This window comes from Aulostomus chinensis, chromosome 12, assembly GCF_037954235.1.
Source record: "Aulostomus chinensis isolate RoL2024-O1b breed Wild chromosome 12, RoL_Achi_v1.0, whole genome shotgun sequence".
Taxonomy (NCBI): domain Eukaryota; kingdom Metazoa; phylum Chordata; class Actinopteri; order Syngnathiformes; family Aulostomidae; genus Aulostomus; species Aulostomus chinensis.
In genome coordinates this window covers 5,598,767-5,615,009 of record NC_141331.1, presented here as the reverse complement: position 1 = coordinate 5,615,009, position 16,243 = coordinate 5,598,767, and the positions used below count along the sequence as shown (strand labels likewise).

Genomic DNA, 16,243 nt, shown 5'->3' with positions numbered 1-16,243 from the left:
CAACAGGACAATTGCTTGGCCCTCAGCTGCTACGTCAACTTGTTGACAAAGTAATAGTCAGAAAATGGCAATCTAGAATCCACACATTAGATCACACGCATCCTACACTGGAGGACACGAGGGGAGCTCACACCTCCACCCAGGTGAGCCAAGCCCAACGTAGAGAGAGAAACAGTCATTAAATCTGGTGATATTTGGATCTGGAATGAAGAAGCCAGACTAAAGCAGCAGTGTGGTGCAAAGACTACACACTTTCTGTGGGCACTGGGTGGCGCTAGAGTACAAAACTGTATGAATTCATCACAAGATGACAGTGTAATTCTAAAGTAAATCAAGTGTTTGCTGCATCAGATGTACTTGCTGTAACCAGCAGGTGGCACTATGATTTAAGTTCATCTTGTCTTCGCGTCATGACTCTCAGCAAATATGTGATGTTAAAGATCTGACCATGTGGCGTCCAGTTACTATACTTTCATATTTGACGGTGAAACATCACAAAAGGGCCATCTCACCACCGTAGCACCGTTGAACCAAAACTCTCAGTCTTTGCAGCGAGCCACAAAAAAGTTCATGAAGCTTTTCTGACCAAATCGGAAATGGATCTCACATTTGAGAGCAGTGCATCAAAGTGAAACAAAAAATGCAATTTCCTGTTAACAGCAGGTTTCACTGACACCCCCAACAAGTTTGGTTAAAACCTCCATGTGGTTTTTGTATAATCCTGCAGACGCAAAAACAACAATAGGCCACCGGAAACTTGTCCTCTCAGCTCTTTTCAGAGAACTTGCGTCCTGCCTCGTCTGCTCTCTCCCCGACTAGCTGGAGTCAGTCAGGGGCCCGAAGCTCCATCCGCCCCCTGCACAGAGCGGAGCAGCTCATTGACTCGTTTATTCACATTTTTTTTTTTATATTAAAGTGTATCACGTGACTCAATTGCACCAAATTCGGCATGGCACTTCTTTGGGTCCCCAGCGATGCTCATGCCAAGTGTGATGTGGGCTGGATCTTTGCTTGTTGAGATAATCTAGGAGCGTACGCACACATATAGATTCATTTCTTTATTAGACATTTAACACTTGAACTGACAGCTATTGACAGGAACTCAGCTTTAATTTCAGTGTCAAGCTGTCAGTTGAGGGATTTCAATGCAGTTCAGCAGCTTCTTTAGGTCGGCTAACAGCATATCAAGCAGGCAGCTAATCAATCAGAAGAGCTCCATCCATTTTTTTTGCTGGGAAAAACCCACCAGAGATTTTAAAAGGTGACAATAAAATAGTGAAGTCAACCAGAAGCAGAGGATTCTGGTTTCTCTGCAGCCCAACGTGTGCAGTGGAAGGTCCCTGCTACTTTCCTGCCTGCGTGACTCTCGACAGACATCAGCCAACTGGTCAAAAGCTAAATCAACACACCTGAGGTTGCTTTTCCTAGCGGTCAGTCTAGACAGCGCGGAGGAAGTAGGTGAGAGCAACATTGTCAGTGTAATGCAGGGGGCACGGCCTCCGGGTGTTTCCTCCATCCAACAAGCAGTTCACCCTTTCACTCTTGACAGTCAGACCTTTAGAGTAAAAGCAGAAACATTTTCTGCCTTTGAAACTGTTCCCTGCCTTGACAGACAGCTGCAGCGCCTAACTGTGGTCTTTAAAGTGAAGTCAACCCTGCAGCGGCTCCATCTGGCAAAAACCCTCGTTGCGAATATTCTGGTCGATAGTGAGATCACAATTAATGAGCTCCAATCATCATGCGCTCCTTTGATTGTTGGTGGTTCTCATCTGACTCCTTGAAAGAAAAGTGTTCCCAAACTAATGCCGCAGAATTAAACTGATGGCAAAGTCAGCCTCCATACAGCTGCAAAAACTAACAAAATAACAGTTATTATTTTGAAGCATGGCTTTATTAATCTAAAATATAGCATCAAATAGGTTGATTATTTTTTTAGCTATGTTGAATTCTCTCTCTTTTTTTTAAAATTGTTTTCCGAGTAACAATGTCCAAAATTTGCTGCGTGTACCGGTTTAGAACTAAAGCTTGGTTGGGTTTTTGTCACGTTAACATGAAATGAAGAGTCTTCCTCTTTTGGTCTGTTGTGATGAGCTTCGTTCACATTTTCTGAACCCCTGCTCCTGAGCCTGGACGAGACTGGTTTATTATTTCACCTGTGCTGGAGCAGCTGGTGGCGGCCATGTGCACAGGTTTTTCCCTTCCATAAGAACCATTACATCACCCATACAGTTTACTTTATGATGCCTTCTCCCTTAATCCATCACCACCTAATGACCTCATACTCAACTCAGCTTAAGAGAGTAGCACTTTATCCTCCCGCTGCCCTTATGAGCCTTATTTTTATTAGCATATTTGGCAATAAAACAGTTGTGCCTTTCACCATTACACCATTAATAATTTACTCAGCTTCTCTTTTTTTTCCCCCCTTTTCCTTTTCCGGAGGCCGTTTCAGTATCTGACCGAGCCTGGCTGTAGGATTGAGCCTGGGTGAGACAAGGCATCGCAGTGGAAACGCGCATTGATTCATTTCTCACGTTTTCAATTATGTATCATTTTTTTGGTATAATCTAATATGAAACCCCATGGCAGCTGCATAATTTAGTGTGGCCCCGGGATATCAACACATCAGATCATGTGGTTTTAAAAATGTAGCTCCTCCTTCAATTGGTAATCAATGTCATGTGTCAGTTTACAGCCAATAGCTTTCACAAACATGCAGCTCATCCACTGCTGATTCAGTTGTAAAGCATTAGCACTGCGAGGGGCGATATTAAAGGTGACACTATCAAAATCCAATGACTTAACTCAATAACTTTGTCCTACAGTCCAGCATGCAATAAAAGCTCTGTGTGTGTGTGTGTGTGTGTGTTTGGGGGGGTCGGCTGGTGCGTTGCCTGCAGCAGCTGGGGCCGCTCCTCCCCTCTGGCCTGAGATAGATGTAGCAGCTCAATGACAGCAACGCTTTGCTGACATCAGAGGATACAGGTGTGTCAGCGCTTTTAATGCCTTTTCATTGCTTGTAAAAGACTGAATGCAATCCTGCAAAAAATGCTGCCGAGGCACAATCTATCTCCACCAACCTTCAGGAAAAAAAAAGGGGTGTTTAATTTGGGAAACACTTAAAAACACTGAGGTTTGCTAAAGGTGCTTAATCTGCTCGTGTACCTCCTCCATGTTACCAGCTGTCAGACTCTTTCTGACGACTCGTCTGGTTTTGCAGCCAAGAGAAACTTGTAAAGCAACAGTCGGTAAAGAGCACCTGAGGCACAGTTCACTAGACATGCAGGACACAGATGCCAACAGCAACACCAGTCAGCGTGCGGGGCTTTCCTCCGCTGACTTCACCCAGCTCAGGATGAAACGGAGTGCTGACTCCAGCGTATGCATCACCTTTTATTTTCAGACCACCCCTCCTTTCATGTGGTCCTCCTCTTTCACTTTTATTTACTTTAAAACCAGCTCTAACTGGAATCTGCATGTGGTTTCTCCAATCACTGATTGAAGACGAAGGAGCCGGGTAAATGCGGGCCCCCCTTTCCGTCCGGGGGATCACCAATTGCTGAGGTGGACACTCTGTTGCCGCCGTGTCAGGACAGGATGCGGATGGAAAACCGAGCCACAAAAGAGAGTCTCGTAACAGCGGGGGCTCATTTTGTGTGAATGCTTCCCAGAAAAAGACGTTCAACAGATATGAAAAATGAACCAGTAAAGGTCAACACTTCTCTGGTAAAAGCAACATAATCTTCAAACAACACCACCGCCGTGCAACAGCTGAGAAATTGGGGGTTTTGGGTTGGTGTGGCTGAAGTCAAGTGATTAAATTCACCCTGGTTGCAATTTTTCAGGAGCAACTGCAATTTGGAGGCCAATTTCCTGCTCTGGGGCGATCACGTACAACGTCAACATGAAGTAGAATGAGCACATATTAAACTTAACGCAATAGCGTAAGTGTTACAGATTATTAATGCCTGCATCCTTCAACTGTAGCATGGTGCCTCACCCTTTCAGGGTTACAAGCTGGTCTTTGTGAGTGACTCAAGACTTGAATCACCTCTAATTTTATTGGACAGACTGAATTGCTTAAATTACCAAAATTTCAGTACCTCAGCAGTAAATCTCCAAGTTGTTACTTGGTTTTCATACTGCAAAACTGCTGTGAATGGAAGAAAAAAAATGTCAAAAAAGCTGAAACATAAATCTGAGACAACTTAAAGTTTGACAAAAATGTGGGTAAATCACTCTATAATTTCAGGAAAATGCCAAAGTGCTGAAAACCGAAGATTTTTTAAGAGGCTGTGATATTTCTATGTTGTTAAAATTTAACATACCTAGCAAATAGGCTGGTCCTGGAACAGGTATTGAAGCCGAGGCACCATTAAATGTGCCAATTTTGAAACTATTTTAAGAGCCTTTAGTGCCGTTGTAGCATGACTTCCCTTTAATTTCTCTCTCGAAATCCAGCAACATTTCGTCAAAGAAACCATAAAACATAAAATCTTATGGTAGGACAAGAGCTGTAGCAACATCACATGAACTTTTTCAAAAATACTTTCTTGTGAAAGATGTTTTTAAGTAGCAGAGGGAAAGAATTAAAGGAATTGTCCTCATCTCCTGGGTTCTTCTGGAGAACCTGGCTGCCCTGAATTGGTTCTCAAGTTACCCAGCGTCACATTTTCATGGCAGCAGCAGGAGACAGATTTCAACAAGCATGGTAGAGATTGAAGGAACATAAAAATTCTTTCACTTGAGTGAAACATTTGCACATTGCAACATTATACTTTCTTCAAACTCTACAAATCTACCTTTTACTTCATTCTTAAGCAGTCGGATCAGCGTTTCACACTCGAACACGCTGCCAGAACCACATCAGACAATATCCATGTACACTACCACGGGTTGAAGGGTACTCTTCCTCTTAAGAGTAAACTGAGTGTCATCAATTGAGTACTTGAAAATCAGTGCGTGTGTTTTTTCTCTTCCTAATCAAAGTAATCTCAGTAGAGCAACGCAGTAACAGACTAGGAAACCAAATAAAACCTCCTCTATCTTCAAGGAGCAGGTGCCAGCTTTCCTCTTCCATTAAATTGGATAAGTTACATATAACGTGATGCAATGAGACACTGTCGTGACTCACCGGGGGAGCGTCTGATTGGTTAGAGTCACTTCACTTGAATGAGTGTGTGACGTGTTAGCAAGGAATGAGGCTATGAGCCTCGAGTGCCACATACTAACACCGTCATAACGGTGTCTCCGTACGATAACGCGATTCAGCGTTGCCACAAACATGAACCACCCATGATTTTATGTTGGGAAATTTCTCACTGTCAGTTCCAATTGTTGACAAGAAAAACTGCAAAGGCTCCCTAAAGGCTGTAGAAGGACACACAGCCAGGACAGAACAGACACCAAGATGCCAAACTGAAGTCCTGAGTGTTAATCACTGACTTTCAGCATCAACATTATGAACCTGCGTCTCAGTCCAAGTGTAAGTAAGAAGGATCCAAAGAGAGTCTGAGTAGAGTCAACATCACCCGGGTTACCTGAGCCTGAGTCCCCAGTCTTTAAGTCTGATTCACCAAGAGGATTCAGGGTCTAGTCATCATCCTGAGTCTGAGTCCAGAGTCCTCTTGGCTGAACCTAGGTCTAGTTCCAAGTTTTCCCCGTGTGCCCCACCCTGACAACCAACATAAACAGGTGATCCGATGTTGCTGTCAGTGAAGTTCCACCGACACAGTGTGGCAAATGTCTCGTGACAAGGTCCAACAGTCACTGGGAAGCTAAAAGCACACGGCTGCTGAACATGCAGAATTCTACATGTTCAGCAGCCGTGTGCTTTAGAGCAGCATTGGTTTGTGTGGCAGGCTAACGTCAGCCGGTCATGACGGAGACCAGTCTGAGCCTCATCTGCTAGCTAGGCTACTCATCCACATCCGCACATTGCCGCCTCGTCAGTCCAACATGTCCTAATGGAGCTCAGTCGAGTCTCTGGGGCACCCACGCCGGAGTTCAAGTCCAAGTTGACCTCCCACGAGTCCAAGTCAGAGTCATAAGACTCGGAACTCTGAGTCAGGTCTTCAAAAATTGCGACTCTAGTCCAAGTCCTGAACTGGAGTATAATACTGATACAGTTTCACTCCTCATCTAGGGATCTGCAGGGATGTGCCTGACATTCGTATCCATTGGCACCGAGCACTTTTTTTTGTCACAAATGGCAGCAGAATATCCCTCCATCATGATTTCAGACCGTCTCTCTCCTGAACAATAAGGAAAAGATGCCTTTAATTTATTATTAAACAGCTGAGATACGTATAAAAACAATTCCATGACATTCTTTTAAAGTCTTTTCTTTCCCCTTGATATGAAGGCTAATTAAAAAAAAAAAAAAGTCTGCAAGTATTATCAAACAAATGATAGAAGATCTGGATCTCAGAATATTCTGGAAAAAAATGAAAATACAGCATATGCACCAGGCCCTCATTATGACCCAGATAGCAGCTTAAAACTAAAGGTAGTGATATTACCCTGAAAATAGCCAGAGGCTTATATGTTTCACAAAGCGAAAAACAACATTTTTTTTTGTTGCACTGGCCTTGTTTTGTTTGTCACGCCCTCCACATGTTGTTCCTCTACACATAAACCTAAATCCCTTTGTGTAAGAGACTATTTCTTTTTCGCTTATTTAGAACGAATACATGTTTGAGGGGGAAGAGCAGTTTCAGGCCGGTTCTTGTGGTTCAAACCGAACTGCAATACATTGGCTTTTGGAGTGATTAAAATGAGATCCATGAACACACGCGCAAACACACACACACACACACACACACACACACACACACACACGAAATGAATTCTTCATCTTGATTTCCTGTGCTGGCATTTGCAACACACACAAGAACACACACAAGAACACACACAAGAACACACTCAAGAACACATACAGGCACTCACATACACTTGTGCGATATTATCTCTCTAAATTAGCTCCTGAAGGCAGCCTTCCCCGCATTAGCGCATGAACCTATCTGAGCCTCCCACTACACCGTCATCTTTTAAATTGAGTATACATTTCAAACAACCTTGAGCTGTTGTTTTTTTTCCCTCCCCACTCACTAGATGATCCTTATCTGATGCTGAGGTCACCTACTGAGATCAAGGGTATTTTTATTTTAAAAACACATCGAAAAAGAGCCGGCGCCGTGGTGCGTTAGTACACCCCCGCTGTTTTGTCAAATCAGCATAATGCTACCACGCTGGTCTGACCAGGTCATTCTGCTCAATGTGAGATGGATACAAACGATAAGGAGCGGGAGACTCAGCCGAGACGTTTTGAAAGAGACTGACAATGCAATTCTATGAATGGAGCTCTGGAAATGCTTCCAAATCATGCTGAGAAAACACCACTTGGTGTTCAACATAACACCGCTACCACAAAGCAAATTAATTTCAGACTAATTAGACCAACAACCGGCTTTGGTGTTGGAAGATATAACAAATGCTATTATCATTACCGTCCATTTAGGCACAGCTCTCATTCAACGTCTGAGCGAATGCGGAGGACGGCGTCAGCGCTTCATTTGTTCGGGCACGCAGATAAAGATCGAGGACGACACTTTTCAGATGCGTGTGTAAAGGAGAGAGGATGTCAGAATATATCTCGCCGTCTCCGTTTAGATACAGTTGCAGCAGCAGCCCAGGTGAGACAACACAATGGCATGTAATTCTTCACTTTGATTCCAGCTACACTAATAAATCTCAACGCCAAACCGCCGCTGCTGCTGACAAACACAAACTCCAACGGTGTTTTTTTTTTTAAATTTCAGAGAGGTGTTCTCTCTCCCCCTCTCTTGTCGGAGCAGGGGCTTCCTCAGGGAGGTACAAATGCAGCTTTTCATTTCATGCACAGTGAGGTAAACAGTGCTTTTCTTGTCTTCTGCGATTGCCAGGAACAACTCTTTGTTTATCACCGTGTGTGTGTGTGTGTGGGGGGGGGGCATTGGGGGACATTCCAGGGGTCTTGACACAATGCTGAAGGATGAAAAAGTGCAGGAGCTGTGACCTCCACGCTAGAGAGCAATGGAGGTTTTCTGGGTCCCCCCACCAAAAACAAAAATGCATCTTGTAACTTTAATCACTCAAACTTTATTCTCAGCCTGTCCCTTCACAGATTCCAGTGAAGGGGGGCAGGTAAGCCAGATGTGAGCCTTCCATGAACGCTGAGAGGAAATGAGGTGACCGTTAAACAGCGGCTGAGTTTGGTTGCCCCTCTTATAGATGCGTAGATACGACACCCAGAGGAGCAATGAGACTTAAAATGCCTCCTTTTGTTTAACCAGCCTGGGATAAATCCCGGAGGGTAATAAATGATACAAGAACACAAGAAACATCCCGGGCTCAAAGACGGCACTATTAGGAGCTGGTTGACCGTGAACAACCGCTGCCATCAATAGTGTCTCCAGATGATGTGATGATACACACACACACACACACACACGCACACACAAGGCAGAGATTAAGACCTGAGGCTCAGGATGAGACAACACACTTGAGCAGAGGGAGATTTTCACCTGCTGCACTGTAGGGTAGTACTGCTCCACGCGCCTGCAGTCTCCCTCTCTCTCTCTCTCTCTCTCTCACACACACACAGATTATATTCTGGCAGCCCAATTAACCTCATGGATGTTCCTGAAAACACCTAAAAGCTCCGCTACACTGTAAACGGGCAAGTTCCCCGGTGTCAGCGGAGAGGTGACGGGATGATGTCAGGTTTCGACGCCGTTCTGAGGATAAGACTTTCACCATCCTGGATGACAACAAGAGAGAGATGCAGACTTGTCTCCCACTGTGGCATCATCCCACGCAGGACGTTTAGGATGCTCAACTCTTCCTCTACGTTCACACATGCTGCATTTTATTTGTTAAATAAAGGTTAAGGCGATGAGGTTTACAGCACAGCCCGCCGTAACAGCACTGAGGCGGGCTACGGTGCCAAGTTTCATCCGGACTGCGCAACCCCGACGGCCCGGTTCTTCCTTACCTCTCTCCTCGTCCGAGACTGTCGAGGGCTCGGCGCACGGAAATAATCCCGAGAAAAGGGCTAAAAAGGCGAGTAGAAAAAACTCGGACATGTTTTGCGGGAGAGCGGGCTATAAAGAGCCACGGTGCTGCTCTCCTGGTCCTGCTCCAGGTCCGGGTCCCCCTTCTTCTCCTCCTCCTCCACCACCCGGTTGTCAAGCGCCGTTATACGGTGATGTCCAGCGGAACCAGTGCGCAGTACAGTGCGGTGCTTCCCCCCCGCTCCCCGACACATGCACACTGGCGCTCTGTACAGCGAACAGACGCACCGGAGACGGACGGAGAAATGAGAGGCTGAGGGAGACCGGGGAGGCGGGGTGGGATTGGAGGAGGATAAAGAATGAGTACGCTTCCTGTCTTTTCTCAATGATTAAATGTCGTCAAGGTGGCACAGCTCGCCCGGTCTGGCCTATTGTCATTGGAGACTGGGTGTCAGTCTCTTAACAGGATTTTTATTGTTATCATTATTATTATTATGATTATGAAACAAAGATGAGAACTCAGGAAGGAGCAATGGGAGTAATCCCTGTCTCCCGTCTCCTCAGCACTGTCAGAGTTCAAGTCTGCAAACACTTCAACTCCAGCAGCCGACAATTCGTCTTGGAGAAACAGCCAAGTGTGCAAATATGACAAGTGATTGTGCTGATTTGTGCAACAAACCCGAGCTGTCACCCACCAGGCCACAGGACAGAGCAGCCAGGTCTCACTTAGCACACGTCTGAAGGATCAGGAGCGTTAACTCATCCCTGCGGACTGATGCCATCATCATGGTTTTAAAACCTACTTTTATGTTCTCCTTTGGAGCCTCGGAATGATTGGAGAGAGCAAAACCCATTTTGTGGGCAAACTATATATATTTGGGGCTTTGAGATACCGTTTGTTCCCACGCTGTAGTTATTTTGTGGTTGCAAAATATACCTTGATCCCTCCAATAGGTCGCTTTGTGGCCACAAAATGGAACTTGTTCCCTCAAGAGTTATTTGTGCTCACAGGAAGTGGTTTGTTCCTTCTAGGTAGTTGTTTTTGAAGCCTCCAGGTAAAAACTTGTTCCCTCGGTTTCATCTTTCCGAAAAATTTCTGAAAACTTCTCTTGATTCACGTGTTCATTAGAAGTCGCAAAAAGGCTTCCTGGGAGCAGAGCTGGTGCTCGCTCAGAGGGACTCGCTGGCACTGTCACCCAAACAGTCACTTCTGTTTATACTTCCTGCAGCCTGTGTTCCGCCCACGCGTGTGGAACGGCTCTATCAATTCTTGTGTTTGCAAACAGTTTTCTCAGGCATCCACAGTTAAGCCAGTGGGATGGCAGTGGGAAAATATGAGTGATCCGAAACTACCGAAACCAGGCCAGGATGATTGATCGGCCATGATCGATGAGGAGTTTAAACAGCAGCCCGCTGGCAGAAATCACACCTTCGACAGCTTCTCCATGACTGACACGCTTTAGGGTTTGGATGTTATTACAGGCTATTCAGCTCAATTTGCCTGCCACCAGGACAAGAAGCAGCGTTGGAGACAACAGTAACGGCTTTAGGAGAGTGTTCACCGGCACCATCGTCCTGTCAAAGCTGATCCTCAGACAGTCACCTGCCCATCAACGACTGCAACTGCGTAATCTATCATCCAACATCGCGAATGCCAGGCTCAGTCAATTAACCTCGTCCCCTCTTGATGTCTTTGGACTGTGGAGGAAGCTGGAGTACCAGAGAGAACCCACGCAGGAACAGGGAGAACATGGAGACTCACACAGAAAGATCCTGTGCTGGAGCTGGGACTCGAACCCTGAACCTTCTTGCGGTGAGGCAACAGTGCTGACCACTGCACCACCGTGCTGCCCCTCAATCCAAAGGTATTTAAGATAAAACTTGAGATCTTTTTTTTTTTCCTTTGGAGAATCTCATTCTTTTGTTGTAAGTGAAAAGTTGAGATTTGAAGACGACCAACTTTCCTCTTCCAGATCAACTTTAGATGTAGCTACACTTTTAAGAGAATATTTGCTGCACCCAGGCCCTGTGCCTTAACGCAGTTGGAGAAGTGGTGGTGGGACATACCAATGGCGACACACACACACACACACACACACACACACACACCTGTATAATTCCACCAAAGGTTCAATGCGTCTCCACTTTAATAGTTTAGGACGTCCACATCTTTGACGTCCTGTCTGCCCTCTTCACACCCGATAGAAAAGCCTTACCAGTGTCTCCTCTACTTGAGTAAACTCAAAAAGGCCCGTCTGTCTTCTCTGATTCTGTGCCACTGCGCCATCGACTGCATCCCAGCGTGATATTCTGATCTGTCTCTGTACCTGAAAGCCTTCTGACTCAACACATACAGGAGCTCTCCTACTGTATTATTTCAGTTTTGCTTTGTTCCACCAGCTTCTGACCCCCCATGCTGTGGTTGAGTCACAGCTAACATGCCAAGAATGAAAAGAGTTTACCAGATCTTGAAATATGAAGAGCTCGCTTGTTGAGATCAGCCTCTTAAGTTAGGTTTCTATATATAAAATCGTATTGTAGCCTGCTATATGTGCTCTCACCCTATTCTCATAACTTGCATTTAAACCCCCACATAGTGCCAGATGAAGTCTACTCTATGCGCAACTCCAATCAGCTCTGCAGTGGGTTCACTCCCTCATGTTACCACTGGATCTATTTGTTTGCTGCATTTTCCATGTTTACGTACCGTGATGTGATTGCTGAGTAACTCTGAATAAATTGTAAGAACAAATTGTGAGTGCAAGAACATTTCATGTCCCCACCACATTCAAATCAAAGCTGCTCCCGTGAGATCAAAGTAGAAGTAGAAGTAGAAGTAGAAGTAGCCTTTATTGTCACCAAGGGATCGAGCCCAGGGCGAAATGCCATTACACAACTCAAAGCCAGATGCAACTATCACAATCGGTCACAATTATTACAGATTGAAAGTAATGATGGTACCCTTCATTACATTTGCTGTGTATGTGCGCTAAACTTGAGCAGTCCGTTGACCCAATGGAGGCAAGCCAGAGTGAGGCGTCGCAGCGGGGGCCGCGCCACCAGGCCTGGGTGGGGCAGGCTGCAGCCAACAGGCGCTGCCACCCCAAGGGAGGTGGAGAGGGCAGAGGCGGGGGTCAGGCACACACAATAGTACGTGCTATTTGCATCACCAAGGCAGAAGGAGTTCTCCTGGAGGATAAACACATTGATCCACCTGCTGTACCTATTAGCGTAAGCAGCGCAGAGAGAAAGTTTTCAAAGTATAATGTGTCATAACTTTGACGAACCTTTCCTACACCATAGCAACAGGTAATATTAGCCAGAAAGTAGTTGAATGCAACCGTTAGCCGTTGGGAAAATACTGGTATCCATCAGTGGCCTGGGTTTTTCTGGTTGAGAAGGTCACCAGGGGCCACAGGACAATCTTCTCTGGACGTGATCAAAGAGTCTTGAATATTGTAGAGTGTGTGAGGAACTAGGGATGAGTGAGTGCCCCGTCAGCTGTATAACCACCAAAATGATCTGCAGCCATACTCAGAGGGGGCGGGGCTTAACCCGGAAGTGAAACAGACTTGAACCAAAAGTGGGGGCCACTTAATAGGGAAGCCTGTGTCATTTGTTGAAGTGGTCTCAACAAATCAATAGGGATTGACCTGGTGTACAGTATTCATGATTAAACGTATTTATTTGAAAATTATTTCTAAAATCCTCAGATTAACCTTCAGATGTTATTGATCAGAAGACGACATGAACTTCCTACCGACTGAGCTTCTACTGCCACTGACTTGCTGCTGGCTGACTGGTAATGTAGATCAGCTGACTGGTTCAGTGTCGCTGTCGGACACCCCCAGTATCACACTCACGGTCCTGTTTGTCCATCAATCTGCAACCGCACACACGATCTGATGTAGAAAAAAAGAAAAGAAAGCAAGAGCAGAACTTCATCCAGCCGTGTCGAAGCACCGGGTCTGATGACCTGCAGCTCTCTGCTTATTTGGTTCTTTCCAAACAGATGCGGGTTGACGGAGGAATAAATCATCTACAGTGAACAAACAGCAGTGACACAAGTCAATTCTGTTCACAGCGAACTCGGGTCTTCACTCAGTGAGGAAACACGCCGATCTCCTGTGTGACAGCGGGGGCGGCCATAGCGAGCGGCGCTTCCCAGCTGCATGTGCGTGTATTTGGGGTGGAGGTGTGGTTGTGTTTGACTGACTAGCCGGTTGCCTATCACACCTTTGTGGCACACAGACACCCAAGGATAACTTCCCCTCCTCCAAAAAAGGACACCAGAGCACGAATGATGACACATTGCAGCATCTCGTTACCAGAAGCTCATTCATCCAAGCATCCGGCTCATCCCTACGTAGAACACAAGCATACTTCACATTGTGGAGGTACTTTTTAAGTGATACTTTCAGTTTGCAAAGTACTCCCAATGACATGAAATATTCACTTTTGAAAGTATATATTTTTTAAATTACATTTTAAAAAAAAGCAAACAATGTTTTAATTAGAAATTGACTCATCGGGTTTAGCAGCATCAAATGAAGTCGGGCATCTCAAGTACCATTTGAAGGGCCGTTTCAGGTTTTAAAGTTCATTCATAAGCCTGGAAACAGCAGTTTGTCTGTTTAGTGGCTGATCTGCAGCCACTAAACGCATCTTGACATGAGACTGTCATTGAGTGCCGTTTCTAAAATCAAGAATGTACTCCACTTCTATATCAACGTAAACAAGTGAGTCTTGAAAGGTGCTCACAGAACAACACGTGCCACGATCATGACTCTGACCTGGAGGTTGCGCCGCAAGATGCTCTGAAAGTGAAGATCACATACGCTGGAAATCATTGAAACTCCGGGCAACATTCTGAATCCTTATTTAATCAGAGATAAGAGCGTCTAGCTTAGTACTCAATGCTGTTTTCAAAGGTAACAAGAGCAAGAATATGAAGAGGAAGCAGCTCTTGTGCTTTCTGCTTACTGTTCAGGTAACTCCACAGCAAAGAAAGGTACAAGTATGAATCACACAGCTGAAAAAATACTGAAAAAGATACAACTATCCACTCCTTTTACAAACTGAACCTTTATGATTCTATTCCATGTTCATGAATGTGTCTGCGTATTTGTTTGTCAGTAGAATATCGACAAACAAAAAAACCTGAAGTACAGGGTTTGATTAAATCTGGTGGACAGTTATTCAAGATATTACTACAAGGAACAAGTGACTCACTTTTGAAGACGGCGGTGGATCACAAAGACTGTTCCAGCCTATTGTCGGTACGTGTTATTAACGCGATAGCAGCATGACCCTGGATCTGGATCCTTCTCTCACTTCCCCCTCCCATATGCTTCTGGTTGATATCATGAACACCAGTGAGGCGGAGCAGGTCCGTTTGTTCTGCTCACCCCACAGCTCAGAGCCGGGTCCGTGGAGCTCAATTCCCGGGGGGCCGTGTTGTTTCACAACAAGTGAGTGGAAAAAAAAAAAAAAGATCAGCAGGAAAAAAAAAAATAGCAATCTGTCAACTGCAGCAAGCGAGCTGAACATAGCTGCTCCAGCTGATTACTATGAACACTGACTGCACTCGTTTTCCCGGCCCAGGTTCAGTAGTACCCATTATTCCACACTGGTTTGGTTTATCCTGAAGAAAACATGTCTACTTGTGACAGGTACATGTAGAGAAACTGGTCACAAAGTCACATGGTCTTATTACATGGTAGATTTTCATGCCGGTACACATTCCATGTCCCTGCAGCCTCCTCAGAGATCTTAGTGTGCCTCTACTCTGCATTAGGCGTTGTACTTCCAGAGAGGAGGACTGAATGTCAGCGTCAACCGATCTAATATTGATACTTTATGAGAAATGCTAACAAAGTAATGTCTCTGATACTCTTCTCTGGACCAGATAGCAGGTATGTTGCTCGAGGCCCTGGGTGGCACATCACCGCGAGCTCAATTCGTGCAGCACGTCCCCTTTAAACGAGACAAAACGCAGACGATAACGTGATGCACTTTCATTATTCGCAGATGAACTTGCGGTTACAACCACTCATTAAATAAGCAGCCGTGTCCTGTCATTGCTTTTCTAAATCCATTGAGCAAAACATTGTTTAAGATGACAAAGAAATGTATCTTAGATGAGATGGCAACACGACTAACTTTCAAGTGGAACAATCTGTCATGTTTTATTAGCGAGTTGTCACAAACACTGGGGAAGTCCAATTCTTCAAGGACGTTTCACATCGAGCCCCCTCACTGCCTGGATTGCACCGTTTTCTGCTTGATCCCATCAGCAACCACAAAAAAGAAAAAGAAAAAAAAACATGAATAATTTCACAAGGATTTCATTTTTTTTCTTGAATTTTGAGAGCAGATTGTTTTCCCATCACAATCAAAAGTGCAACATTTTGATTGAACTTGCTCCATTTTTTTTCCCTGTCTGACCGTGATGCGGCGTTCTACTTAGGTTCTGAATGAGTCACGTCCAGGTACACATCTAGCTGTGAATATCATGTTCTTATCTATAGCTTGTTTTTTCACCTTAAATCTAATGAGCAAGTCATTCTTCTGTGCTGTCACAAGATTCTGCTAAATATGAGTGCTGCTGGAGGAAAGCTGGCTCGACTTAAACGTGGACGTGTCAGCGTGAGTCACAGGCTAGTGGCAGGCGTGCGGCTGAATGGCAGCGGCTAGGTCAGCCTAATAGGCTACTCATGCATTGCATGTCACTCACCGGTGCTGCAGGTCCTGACATACAGAGCTGGATGGAGCCTGTACGTCTGTCACGAGTACATAATGACATGGAGCCCAACACTCACACGGTGCACGCGCTGCATGACCTGAGGGCCGTGCATCTGTGTGAAGTGATGCACTCTGGGTTGTTTTCCAGCACAGTGCCCTTGGAACTCCTCACACTGACTGACATGAATAATGACTCTGCCGTTCAACGTTAACACAATACCTTTGCTTTTGAGGAGAACGCTTTTCTCAAAAAGTAGCTGCAGCGATTCACCCTGCTTGACCCTGTCATCATGGCAGACTCGTTATCCGGCTAATAACGGCACTGCTGCAGTTTCTGCCGTAGCTCACAGCCTCAGCATTCTTCCCAGCTGGGTTAGGACAAGACTCCCCTGAAAGTCAAGACTGGCTGGCAAATCTGGTCCGTCAATGCAATTAGTTTCTTTTGA

At 45.3% G+C, this 16,243-nt stretch overlaps 1 protein-coding gene and 1 long non-coding RNA gene across 3 annotated transcripts in view; both read right to left on the bottom strand.

Moving 5' to 3' along the window:
• Nucleotides 1–9,412, bottom strand: part of lrp1bb (low density lipoprotein receptor-related protein 1Bb) — a 293,597-nt gene extending 284,185 nt beyond the window's left edge. Inside the window, 1 exon segment of the mRNA XM_086219771.1 lies at nt 9,035–9,412. Within this exon segment, the coding sequence (XP_086075897.1) occupies nt 9,035–9,125 (91 nt within the window). The 5' untranslated portion in view covers nt 9,126–9,412.
• A 5,520-nt stretch (nt 9,413–14,932) lies between these two features.
• LOC147251824 (uncharacterized) overlaps nt 14,933–16,243 on the bottom strand; it is a 90,338-nt gene continuing 89,027 nt past the window's right edge. Inside the window, exon 6 of one of the 2 annotated variants that reach the window (XR_015118691.1) lies at nt 14,933–15,335. This is a non-coding gene — a long non-coding RNA (uncharacterized LOC147251824). The remainder of the gene's footprint in view (nt 15,336–16,243) is intronic. The other variant, XR_015118693.1, reaches the window with a different exon arrangement.